The sequence below is a fragment of the Drosophila melanogaster genome, chromosome 2L (genome assembly GCF_000001215.4).
Source record: "Drosophila melanogaster chromosome 2L".
Classification (NCBI taxonomy): domain Eukaryota; kingdom Metazoa; phylum Arthropoda; class Insecta; order Diptera; family Drosophilidae; genus Drosophila; species Drosophila melanogaster.
This window is the reverse complement of record NT_033779.5, coordinates 8,403,343-8,415,643: the sequence shown is the minus strand read 5'-3', so window position 1 is coordinate 8,415,643 and position 12,301 is coordinate 8,403,343. Positions and strand designations below refer to the sequence as shown.

Here is a 12,301-nt window from a genome sequence, read left to right as displayed (position 1 = left end):
TTGATGTTCCGCCAAATGGTTAACCATACAATTAAGATGACTAAAATGCCTTAACTTAAAATTTTTTTATAAATTATATTTGTTTACATCTGAATCCTATTTATTACTTGTTAATTGCAGTAAACATTTGCAGAAACGTAAAAATTACGACGTAAGAAATCTTCAAGATTATTCTATTAAACGAGAGAAAACTTCTATTAAGCTGACATTTGCAATATTTTTCTATAAATTTTGAAATATTAATATTTCCTTGGCTTAAACTTGGCTAAACTAGTTTTTCATTCTTTAAGTGTAATTACTTGTAATTTGTCTTTGATTTTCCGTTTACTTTTTTAAAAAGCGTTTCTTGTAAGTCTTTTTGCGAAAATCAAGTTAGCATGCCCGTTGCTCACAATTGCGTTCTGTCGGGCGAGGGGAAAAGTCGCAGAAGAAATTTTATACCACAAGAACGGAATTTCCGTGGCCAAATAACAACAATCAGCCAGCAGTCCCGTCGATCAGGAGTTAACCAAAGCAGGAGGAGTCAACCAGGATAACAGCAACACAATTCGACTGCACCCCAGAGCCTCCAGTTCCACTGGGTAGCTGATTTCAGCTGGTGGAGGCGGTGGGTGGTGCTCTTATCGGCCTGCGATTTCTTCCATGCCCGCTGCGATAACAGCCAGGCGGACTTGCCTGTCCAGGTGTGCATTTCAATAGGCACTGTACATGACTGGAGTGGATAATCCTTCAATGCATAATACTCCGTCTTTCAGTGCAACACCATGGGCTGCATCACCAGCAGCAGCAAGTTAAATGAGCTGCGCGGTCATGAGAATGTGTTTCGAGTGCGAGTGGCTCACCTGCAACCCACCCCGGGTACGCCCATCATCCGGAGTGGCTACCTGGAGCTAACGCCCCGGGAACTAATATTCCAGTCGCCTGGCTGTGAGCCCATTGTCTGGGCACTGCAACACCTCCGACGTTATGGGTTGAATAACGATCTCTTCTCCTTCGAAGCAGGACGTAGGTGTATGTCTGGGCCAGGGATCTACACGTTTCGAGTCCACAATGCCGAGCAGCTGTATCCGATGTTTCAGCGCTACATCAACGCGGTGAATACAGATGCCTTTGTGCAGGGCGAACGAGAAAGGGTTAACTCCGCTCATTCGGTGTCCGTAAATATGGGCCGTACTGAGGGCAATAACTATCTAGAGCCGGCTCCCCTAATGAGCCGCCAGTTGGGCAACTTCCACAGTGAGCCCTCGAGCACAAGTGCATCGTATCCGCTGCAGGCCAACGATTCGCAAGTCGATGACTCTCCGCCCAATTTGCAATCACCAGTCCTGATACCCAGTGCCTATTTGGATCAGCCATTGCGGGCTTTGCAGGACTGTTGTCTGGAAGGCACCGCCTCGGATTTGCTTTCCACCCCGCCCTCCGGCAATAGGTTGACATCACGTAGGCGCACGATGGACTTGCCACCTCTGGAATCGGCCCCAGCACCAGCTCCAGTTCTGAGTCCCAACGATGCTGTGCACATGTACGCCAATGTGGAAGCTCTGATCTTTGATCTGAACAATGAGCGCTGCTATGAGAACGTAAATCGCTTGGAGCTCCCTCTGCTGCCGAGGGAACCAATTTCCAATCAAGAGCCGGCCACGCCCACCAGCTTAGCGGGCAGCTGCGGAGTAAACTATATAGTGCTGGATCTTGATCAGCCGCGAAGTCCCGTGGGACCGGCGGGTTCATCAAAGGCGATCAATGGATTTGGCAGCGGCTTATCACTGATCTCCACCCCAGCAGCTGTCACCGCACCAGTAACTCCAGAGGCAGGTACTACGTTGGACGTTCCCCCACCGCCCATGCAGACCCAAAGCCTGAATAGCATCTCTGCTGATACGGGAGATACGCAGGCGAAGAAGGTAACAGAATGCTCCGGGACACAAGGCTATTCAACCATCGACTTCATCCGCACATACGCGTTGAACAAGTCTTCGACTGAACTGCCAGAAACAGTGACGCATCGACAGCATTCGTCGCACGATGCCGAGGAGCTGAGAATCACCAGGCACAGCAAGTGCATACGAAAGGCTTACTCCATAAGTGAGTGAATTGGAGGCAGCAGGAATAGGATTGGTGGAGGAGACCGCGAGTGCACAACGAATTTACAGAAAGCATAATGGACACCAGATCGCTGGCGAAATGGATCTAACCCCACATTTATTTGTGCCAAATCTGAGTACCAAAAAGATGTAAGGAGCTTTTGAAAGAAAAATCATAATGCCGGGAAGTAAAGAGGACAACAGATCACGAAGAAAGGAAAAACAGCCAGATCGGAAAGAGTACAAAAGTAAAAGAACAGTGGCCACAAGATTTGTTAGGTCCTAATTGTTAAATGCTCGATTTAAAGTAAACCAACTAAAGTGACCAACTGACCAACTATGAAGATGAAAGCGTATAAAAACACATGCTGTGCAACTTAAAAGTTGAGCAGATCAAATGGATAGCTTGTTAAAAAATATCGAGATTAACTACTAAAATTAACCACACATGGGATCAAACAGGATTTTATTGATACAGCATACAATATTTTAATGTTTCCAAATGACGTTTTAACTTTTTTGCCCACAAATTTTCGTGATGCTGTTACTTTTGATTTTGAAAAGCATACTTAAGAAGGAGCTAAGTAACTTTCCTACTATTTTCAATGGATTTTCAAGGGAATATGATAAAATTGAAATGGATCTCTCTCGGATTGGGGAGTAAAAAGCTATGGAGGTTGAAAAGAACGTGTTGCACAACGAATTTACTGCACGAGATTGTGGTAAAGTGAAATTTGAAGAGTGATTTGTCCAAAGATATGTTTGCTTCCAACTGCGCCAAGCTAAAACGCAAACGATTAACAATATTATAACCAGGTTGTTTTTTGTAGTCAGTACAGTAAACTCACACAGCCAAAAAACCAAAACACATAGACATGAATTGCATACGTACATAACTTGTATTTAAGGATATTAACAATAGCATTACTTAGCGATTAGTTGATTTGTGTAATTGCCAGCGGCTGTTTAGAGCTAGTCATTTTTGATTTTGTGCATATAAAATAGTGAGCAACACGAAAGGCTTTTAACATTAAAATTGTACATGGTAGATATGGTAAGAGTAGCTCATAAGCACCAGAAGATACATCATCGACGTACACGTACGTTTGTTGTTGGCCAAGGCTTTGAAATTGTATTCTGTTGCCAAACAAAAAAAAAAAAAAAAAAACAATGGTAGAAAGCATCGCGTTGCATTGTCCGCTGTGAGTTTATAATTTTTTACATATATATATCGCTGAATTGTTATTCAATTTGTTAGGAGTTATATACACTGAGCATTCATCGTTTCACACGAACGAGAAGAAATGAATGTTCTTTCGTTTACATGTACTTAAAATCGCTGCTTAGTCGGCGGCATAAACTAAATTATTGTTAGTGTCTAAGACGAAATACGTGCAATAAAGCTCAAATGACCCTGTATATATACTATATATTTTTTGATATTTTCCGAGATATATGGATTTGCCTTGCGATTTTCAGTTAATTTCTTAACAAATGCATTATAACACGGATTACAATATAAGGATATCGACGAAGACCAACATTTAAATACCATTCTAAATTGTATAGTTTCCAAAATCTGACGTTCTTTGTTTTTTGTTGCATAAATATCAAACAATTATTTTAGTTGATAATATATTTTTTACCTTTTCATTGCTTACCAATTAATTTTAAATCAGAACTTAATATTATTTTTAAAACTCAATAAGGGAAAAATTGATCTACAAACTTCTTATCAAAGTTGTAATATACTCTTAGTGAGTGTATCCGATGATCCCTCGCATTTCAGAACTCTACTGCGTCATTGTTCAATCTGGCGATAAGAAGAAAGTGATCGGAATCCAGCTGCTCTTCTCTTCCATTGTGTTCTCATCGGGTTCACTTAGCGCTCTTTCCTCCGTTCCCGCATTCTTCGGGAGAGCCCCAATTGCGAGAGAAGGAGAAGCTGTCAGTCAGTCAGTCACTTGGGCCCCGTTGACATTGACACACACGGCAGTAAATAGACGGACGGAGAAATGCAGCTGAATTGGAAGCTGGCCTTGGCCTTGCTAGCGGTGCTTTGCCTGCAACTCGCGCAGGGATCAGAACTTAACTGGGATGCGGCTTCAGGTCCTGAAATGGGACTCCAAATGGCTGCCCACTTGGCACCCAGCACACCCAAAGATGTCCAGGAAACCGCAGCCATGGCGGTAATCAGTAGAGTAATCGGCGAACGATCTTCTCAATTGTTTAAGGTGCAAGTCAATAAAAATATGGATTTACGAAGCTTTCAGGTAATAATATTTATTTATTAAGTATTTACTTTTAAGTAAATAAACAATACAAATGTTTCAATCTTTAAATACCTTACAGATTAGCATGTTGGATGATGGCCGGATTCTGCTGATGGGATGGGATGGTGTTTCCGTGTGCAAGGCCCTCCATCACTACCTCAAATATGTTTTAAACAAGGACGTGGATTGGTTCAAGATGCGCATTGAGTTGCCCACCAATTTGCAGCTGCCCAATGTGACCATCGAGTCCAAGTCAGCAAGCCCGATTATCTATCACCAGAACGTGTGCACTTGGAGCTATAGCTTTGCATGGTGGGGCATTGAGCAGTGGCGCCGTCACCTGGACTGGATGGCCCTGATGGGCATCAGTCTGACTATTGCGCCGGTCCAGGAAGCCATTTGGGTGAAGGTGTACACGGATATGGGCCTCAGGATGGAGGAAATCGACGAGCATCTGGCTGGACCAGCTTTTCAGGCCTGGCAGCGCATGGGCAACATACGGGGATGGGCGGGACCACTGACACCGGCATGGCGACGCTATCAATTACTCCTCCAGCAGGAGATTATCACTGCCCAACGCAATCTGGGCATGAGCGTGGCCTTGCCCGCCTTTGCTGGTCATGTGCCACGTGCTCTGAAGCGTCTGAATCCCGAATCGACGTTCATGGAAGTGCAGCGATGGAACCAGTTCCCCGATCGATACTGCTGCGGTTTATTTGTGGAACCCACGGAGAATCTTTTCAAGGAGATAGCCTCGCGTTTTTTGCATAATATCATTACGAAATATGGTTCGAATCACATCTTCTTCTGCGATCCCTTCAACGAACTGGAGCCACCGGTAGCCAAGCCGGAATACATGCGTTCAACGGCGGCGGCGATTTATGAATCTATGCGCGGCATTGATCCTCAGGCCATTTGGTTGCTTCAGGGCTGGATGTTCGTGAAGAATCCCTTTTGGACCACGGACATGGCTGAAGCTTTCCTCACGGCCGCACCACGTGGTCGCATTTTGGTGCTCGATCTGCAGAGCGAACAGTTTCCGCAATACGAGCTAACGCGCTCCTACTTTGGGCAGCCCTTTATATGGTGCATGCTTCACAATTTCGGCGGCACACTTGGAATGTTTGGATCAGCGAAGCTGATAAATTCCGGAATAGAAGAGGCGCGTCGCTTGCCCAACAGCAGTTTGGTGGGCACGGGAATCACACCCGAGGGCATTGGCCAGAACTATGTGATGTATTCGTTCACCTTGGAGCGCGGCTGGAGTAATACATCCCTAGATCTGGATAGCTGGTTTACGAATTTCTCACACAGCCGGTATGGCGTTAAGGATGAGCGTTTGGAGCAGGCGTGGCTGCTCCTAAAGAATAGCGTCTATTCCTTCCGTGGTCTGCAGAAAATGCGGGGACAGTATGTAGTGACGCGCAGGCCTTCCTTCAACCAAGAACCCTTCACTTGGTACAATGCAAGTGCAGTGCTGGATGCCTGGCACTTGTTGCTGACCTTCAGAGCCATCATACCGCTAGAGGATAACAGATACGAGATATACGAACACGATTTGGTGGACATAACCAGGCAATTCCTGCAGATCAGCGCAGATCAGTTGTATATCAATCTAAGGTCGGCCTATAGAAAGCGACAGGTTTCGCGTTTCGAATTCCTTAGCGTCAAGCTGTTGAAACTGTTCGATGACATGGAGCTGATCCTGGCGAGCAGCAGGAATTTTCTGCTCGGCAACTGGCTGCAGCAGGCCAAGCAAGCGGCACCGAACACTGGGCAACAAAGAAACTTCGAATTCAATGCGAGAAACCAAATTACCGCCTGGGGTCCTGATGGTCAGATCCTGGACTATGCGTGCAAACAGTGGTCCGGCTTGGTGAGCGACTACTATAGGCCTCGGTGGAGACTCTTCCTGGAAGATGTGACAGTGGCTCTCCATGCTGGACGACCCTTTAATGGTACCGCTTTCAAGCTGAAAGTCTCGCACGAAATCGAGCTGCCTTTTAGCAACAAAGACGACGTTTATCCCGTGACGCCAGTTGGCAACACCTGGCTTATTTCCCAGGACATTTTCGAAACCTGGAAGGGCTACTCTAAGGACACGCTCTTTCTACATAACAACAGATTATCAGTGCCTCAAAAAGCGGGACCTAAATAATTGTATCTACCTATAGTTCAATACAACTGCCACAACAAACGTTTAATAAACTTTTCTCTAAAATTGACTTTAAATATTCGAAATAAAAATCTTTTGACACTAGTTGCTCAAGGATTAAACGAAAACATTTCAGATATACAGATATCCCACCAAACTTTCAAAATTGATTGGCATCAATCCAATAATGTTTCAATCAATTGCGAAATTCCACGAGATTAGATACGTACACTATATTACTATCAAAATCGTTACAATTGAAACTTAAATGTGGCTTTGCATCATACATCAATGTAGTTTTAATTGATTTTTATTTAAATTAATGTACAAACTAATTATGTAAAAATTTAAACGATTTAATACGCATTTCTATGGTTACTTTTGTTTTTCTTGATGTATTTGTGTTTTGGGTATTTGCGTTTTAGTTTTCTTTTTTTTTCACACATTGCATGAACTCTATTCTGGTTATGATGCCGTGCTTTCTTGATCGTCTCCTTATTGCGGCGTCCATCGTCTTCAACGTCGGGTTAATGCTAGATTTATGCAAAAAGATTGCATACAATTTTGTTTACTCCTGCCAGCATCTGATCTGTTTAAGTCACTACAATTAAATTTTTACTTTAAGGTTTTCTTCATCTTAATATTCTTGTTTCCTTTGCTCATTTTTGTGTGGGTTTCTCTGAGAGGTGTGTTTGTGTTTGTTCAAATATTCATTCATACTCGGATCTTTCTACAATTACTCATTTAAAAAATTCCAAACAAACATTATTTTATATTAGTACAATAAAGTTTGCATCTTTCGTATCGGTTGCGTGTAGTATTATTATGACGTTTTACAACTATATAATGTGGATAGGGGAGCGGGAGTTGGGAACTGGCTGGGCATCTTATTTATGCTGGTATGTCGAGGACAATGCGCAAAAATATGTTAATCATATTAATGTATGTAATTGCGCACGAATAACCATTTACTCATTCACCTTTTAACGCAGCTATATCTGTATAGGTGTATGTGTATGTGTGTGTATGCAAGTGTTGTGGGTCTTGTGTGGATGTATTTATATATATAACGTACTTATATGCATTCAATCAAACAAACATTTATACTTTCTCGCTCGAGAAACACTCATACATCACCATCCTTTTATCATTCTCAAGCATCAACTAAAACATTCTAGCTCAGTGACATCGACATCGACATCGACATCTATTCGTCCTGCATATCCTCGGGCAACTCGTGCGGATTCAACATTCCTGGAATATTACGCTGCATCTGATGTTTATTTGACTGCTCCTCGGCCAGAGCCGCTTCACGCTCTTCCAAGTACAGATCGGAATCGTCCTCGCCGGTGGCCTCCTGCAATTCAATTTATATACATTAAGGTAAATGATATTTACTAGCAGTTGGCCAGCTTTAATGGCCATCATTTGATAAATACTCACGCGAATCTGTATGAGAAAATCTCTCAAATGCTCCTTAAATGCTTGCACATTCTCGTCTAAATTGAATAAGCCAGTGACAAAGACTTTGACCTGATTATCGGACAGATGGGTAAATGCCGATTTCAGCAGCGACGCGACATATTCCTGTATGAATATCATATTATCCGGAATCGGACCCAGGTTCACCGTAATCTTCCTGTTCTCCACCAGTGAGAACATGTACGCCAGAATGATGGCATGATTGGGCAACCCGGCCGTGTGTGAGGTGTCAGTGACCACCGAAAATATCTGCATTAGAATATCTGTAAAGTACGTCTGATAGAAGCTCTGCGCCGCACCGGGATGCTGATCTAAGTTTTGAAGCATCTGAAATTGAAAATACCCGTTAATAAACAAAAAAAACCGATAAGCAAGTTTAATTAGTGAATGTACCTTAAATAGGATATTCAATCCCATGTCGGCCACATTCCGCATGGTATGCTTGAATGCCCACACCACCGAGTCGAAGACCAGTTTGAACTGAGCCGGCGGTATATTAAGGAACGCCTTAAAGCAGTGCGCATTGACCGCCTGCAGTAGCTCGTAGAAACTAAGTCTGTGCTGTGGGAAATCTTCAAAGTTCTTGTTGATCATGTCCAGCGTGCACTCGAAGACGGCGTCAAATATTTTTGGTACTTCATTTGTGATATGCTGACGCAGTTTATGCACAATGATTGCCATCGCACTTAAAACCTTGGGCTCCCGTGCCGATGGAACTTTGCAGCGCTACAAAATAAGGAAAAATAACATTAGTATTAATGTATTATGTATTCATTGTGAGTTTTGAAAGTTACCTGATAATCTAGCAGTATAGCGTCCAGCAAAGGCGGTATGAAATTGTCCATCACCAACTGATTGTCGTTGGAACGAGACACCCACTCGGATATCAAGTTAAGCGTCTCCTTCTTGACCACATGCATGGTTTTGATCAGGGGCTGATTGTTCACATTGACGCCATTCACCTCGATGGCCTGAATGATATTCTCTGATGTTATCTTGTACACATTCAGCATGTCCAGATATATGCGGCCCAGTTGAATGACATACGCGTGACCCAGGGCTTTGCAGGCAGCCACATTCGTTTTAAGGATGCTGCCCAGCTGCTTGACAGCGGTCATGTTCTTCAAGAAGTCAACGTTTTTCGAGGCGCGGGAGATGATGTCATCCCACACCTGGTTGGGCAGTTGCATGTACCTCTCGATGAGGACGTCCTGTTGTACCTGATCCACCTGGGCGGAGATCATGTAGCCGACAGCTTCATAGAACGTGTGAACCTACAAATGAATTTATACATTAGTATAGCTTTTACTGATTAAGCTTCAAATGTAGGTATAATAATATTGTAATTAAAAAAAGCCACTACCTGCTGCGGCTGCAGATCACAAATGATGCTGCTCATTGTTGTGAGAATCTCGTCAATAAAGGTGCATGCCTCATTCGGCTGGATGGTGACAAAGTAGCGGCGGCATTTGATGGCTATCTTGATGAACGTATCGCATGCCATATCCTGGACACCATCGTGCGTTTCGTGCATAAATTCGAAGAGTTTGTTTACCACCGTCTTGAGGAACTTCCAATGGGCGCGCAGGAAGCGTGGATACTGTCCCACCACATACATGATATTGGAGGCAATAATGGCCTTGTTGTCCTTGCCCTTCTTCTGTTCGCACAGGCCTAATAGATCCTTGATCACGGTGACCAGGAACCGTTTTTCGTCCTCTTCACAAAAAGCACCTGAAGAGTGATAAAAGCACAAAAAAAAATAGGGTTATACTCGGAAATAATGGTGGTCCATGATAATCAGGAATGAATGTTTGTGATTTATAAAAACCAAGTACAGACTGGGAATAAAACACCAAAAATGGCTCACCGGATATGGAACCAATGGCCCAGCACAACGTGTTCAGGTTCTTCCAAGAGAATTCCGATCCGTTCACCTGATTAAGCAGCTTTAGCGTCATGATGCGGTCCGTGTCCACAGAGTCCAAATGGGTAAGAAAGACCAGCGTTTCGCGCATGTTCTTGTACAGGTTTATTGAGTTTGTGTCCTTCATGAACTCGCGCACCACTTCCCCGTTTTCGTTCTCCACCACCAGCACCTCCTCCGGCTTGGCCATGCGCGAGATCATAATGAATCGCACTTTGGACAGGATGGGGGCGTAGAAACGTCGACGGGGATACACTTGTTGCCTCTTTGTAGACTCCAGGGTGGGGTGGAAGAATTCCGAATTGTATAGATCCTCCACAAGGCTGTTCCAGTATTCCAGACAGATCTTGAATACTTCCACGTCCTCCACCTCGCTAATCATCACCAAATACATGAGCGCCTGATTCAGGTAGTCCACATACTTGGCATCCTCCACCAGTTTGCCGTGCTCCTTGAGGAAGGTGCACAGGAACATGGCCAAATTAAGGACCAGCTCCTGCTCTGTGTCGGAACCATGCTTAAACACATGGTTCATGTTCATATTCTGGCCGACTATCTGTTCCAACTGAACCATCGTGTCCTTGAAGAGCGTCGCGAAATTCTCGTCGTAGTTTGCCGCAGTCAGGCCGGCGATCTCGGACAGACACTTCAGGGTCACATTGCGGAACATGGGTACGCTAAGGAATTTGAATATCAGCGTTTCAATTTGCTGCGTTTCAAAGATGTAGCCCAGCGGTATCCAGTTAAGGAACCTCAGCAGAGTCTCCAGCGTGACATGGATTAGGGCGGCATTCATCGAGTTCTCCAGCACGAAGGAGCATAGTGTAAAGATCTGAGAGAACTCCGAGCACATGGTGTCTTTCAGGTGCTTGGCCTTAGTCTGCGTGATCTGACCCTGCGAAAAGTCGAACACCTCCTCACTAAGGTTCTTCAGGATTACCATGTTGTTCATGCACAGGCTCTCGTTCGTTTTCGACGCACCGACAATGTCACTGATGAATGTCTCCCAGTTGCGTGGCCATTCGCGCTTTAGAATGTGGACCAGAATCATGTTTAGCTTATTCAGATACACTTTGTTCTGCTCCATAACAATGGGATCCGACGAGGTCTTGATGATAAGACTGACCACATACTTCTTGATTCCCTCGCACTGGTTGCGCGGCAGGACCTTCCAGCGCGTTTTGATGACCTCCTCGAGGATTTGCAGAGCATAAAACTTGGTCCGCTGGTTCTGTGAGTACTCCAATATGCTGTCCACCCGCGTCCATGCCTCTGGATGCTCCTTCAGCGTGGTCAGTATGCTCTGGGCTAGACGCAACTGCTCGCCCTGCGCTGTGTACACAACCTCGACGATCTTGTCCAGCAGATTAATGTCCAGCTTCTGGGAGAAGTCGAGCAGCTTGCCCGCCTCGTCCGATGTCAACATTGTCGCCATCGCTTTGTAGTAGAAGCGGCGTTCGCGTCGGCGTCGCTCTGCAGTTGTGTCCGCGTTAATTTTGATAGCTTCTTGGCTTCCTCCTCCGCCGGATGAGCTCGGATCTCACGTTTTTTCCCTTTGGATTTCTTGTTTTTGCTGTTTTTTTTTTCCACTTTATTTATCGAAAGTGCGCGGCGGCTTCTGCTTCAGCTTCTTCTTCTTCGCACTATGATGACGGTGAGGAGCGGCGACTCTCGATCTGGATCGGGATCTGGATCTGGTGCCGGGACTGGACCTGAAGCTGTGGAAATAAGACCGTTGGTTATACATATTGCGTACTTTTACGCCTGTCGACAGGCAACCATATTTCTTTTTTGTTTTCTTGTTTCATTTTTTTGGAACACACAACTACAAGCGCACGCTGTTGCCTGCGCGCGCTACACTTTTTCGCACTCGCACACATACAAGCGCTCGGCACACCACACATACGCACACACTGGCACAGGCGAACGCATCGCCGCCGCAAATGCGACAAGACTGCGGCGGCATTTCCCAAATTTTCTTAGCTTTTCAAAACGCGCCAGCGAGGACGCAGTGTGTAATTAATTAACAATCATGAACATGTAATTCACATATCAAGCTTACCTTTTACCGATTCCAGAAAAGAGCAGCGTGTGAAAACGACGACGACGGACAATGCGAAATGCAATTTGTGAGAACAGTGTGCCCGTATGGTGCTGAACAAACATACGTCCACAGCCCTGGTCTACAGGCATGCACGCAAAGTGATCGATAACGTTGATCGAATAAAATAATCAAATGGCATGGATGAAGATGCTTAGTTTGTTGGCTTACTTACTGCCAGAAACATCGATGTCCCTGATATCGAAAAACATCGATGTTTTAAGCAGCGATGTTTTAAAAAAAAATACAAAAAAATATTATCTGTTTAATTTAATGGAA

The 12,301-nt window shown here is 44.5% G+C and overlaps 3 protein-coding genes and 1 long non-coding RNA gene across 7 annotated transcripts; 3 read left to right on the top strand and 1 right to left on the bottom strand.

The window, feature by feature from the left end:
• Positions 1-387: 387 nt before the first annotated feature.
• CG13398 (uncharacterized protein) lies at positions 388-3,500 on the top strand. 2 transcript variants are annotated; one of them, NM_001273323.1, is made up of 2 exons: positions 388-683; positions 756-3,500. In NM_001273323.1, exon 2 carries the CDS (start codon positions 765-767, stop codon positions 2,091-2,093), a length of 1,329 nt encoding a protein of 442 aa, NP_001260252.1. In that variant the 5' UTR covers positions 388-683; positions 756-764; the 3' UTR covers positions 2,094-3,500. The 2 variants fall into 2 exon arrangements, with proteins under 2 accessions (NP_001260252.1, NP_609227.1); NM_135383.2 differs by having other exon boundaries at positions 756-3,233.
• Positions 3,501-3,775: 275 nt separating this feature from the next.
• Positions 3,776-6,756, top strand: Naglu (N-acetyl-alpha-glucosaminidase). 2 transcript variants are annotated; one of them, NM_143788.4, is made up of 2 exons: positions 3,776-4,357; positions 4,437-6,595. In NM_143788.4, exons 1-2 carry the CDS (start codon positions 4,100-4,102, stop codon positions 6,513-6,515), a joined length of 2,337 nt encoding a protein of 778 aa, NP_652045.1. In that variant the 5' UTR covers positions 3,776-4,099; the 3' UTR covers positions 6,516-6,595. The 2 variants fall into 2 exon arrangements, with proteins under 2 accessions (NP_652045.1, NP_001260251.1); NM_001273322.2 differs by having other exon boundaries at positions 4,036-4,357; positions 4,437-6,756.
• A 34-nt stretch (positions 6,757-6,790) lies between these two features.
• emb (embargoed) lies at positions 6,791-12,071 on the bottom strand. Of its 2 annotated transcripts, none has more exons than NM_164818.2 (7): positions 11,984-12,071; positions 9,865-11,639; positions 9,358-9,728; positions 8,789-9,268; positions 8,388-8,720; positions 7,956-8,321; positions 6,791-7,869 (listed from the first exon to the last, which is right to left on the bottom strand). In NM_164818.2, exons 2-7 carry the CDS (start codon positions 11,354-11,356, stop codon positions 7,720-7,722), a joined length of 3,192 nt encoding a protein of 1,063 aa, NP_723391.2. In that variant the 5' UTR covers positions 11,357-11,639; positions 11,984-12,071; the 3' UTR covers positions 6,791-7,719. The 2 variants fall into 2 exon arrangements, with proteins under 2 accessions (NP_723391.2, NP_001303316.1); NM_001316387.1 differs by having other exon boundaries at positions 7,364-7,869.
• Positions 11,720-12,197, top strand: lncRNA:CR44991 (long non-coding RNA:CR44991). Its single transcript, NR_124146.1, has 2 exons — positions 11,720-11,936; positions 12,000-12,197. It is a non-coding gene; the product is annotated as a long non-coding RNA:CR44991 (long non-coding RNA).
• Positions 12,198-12,301: the final 104 nt, after the last annotated feature.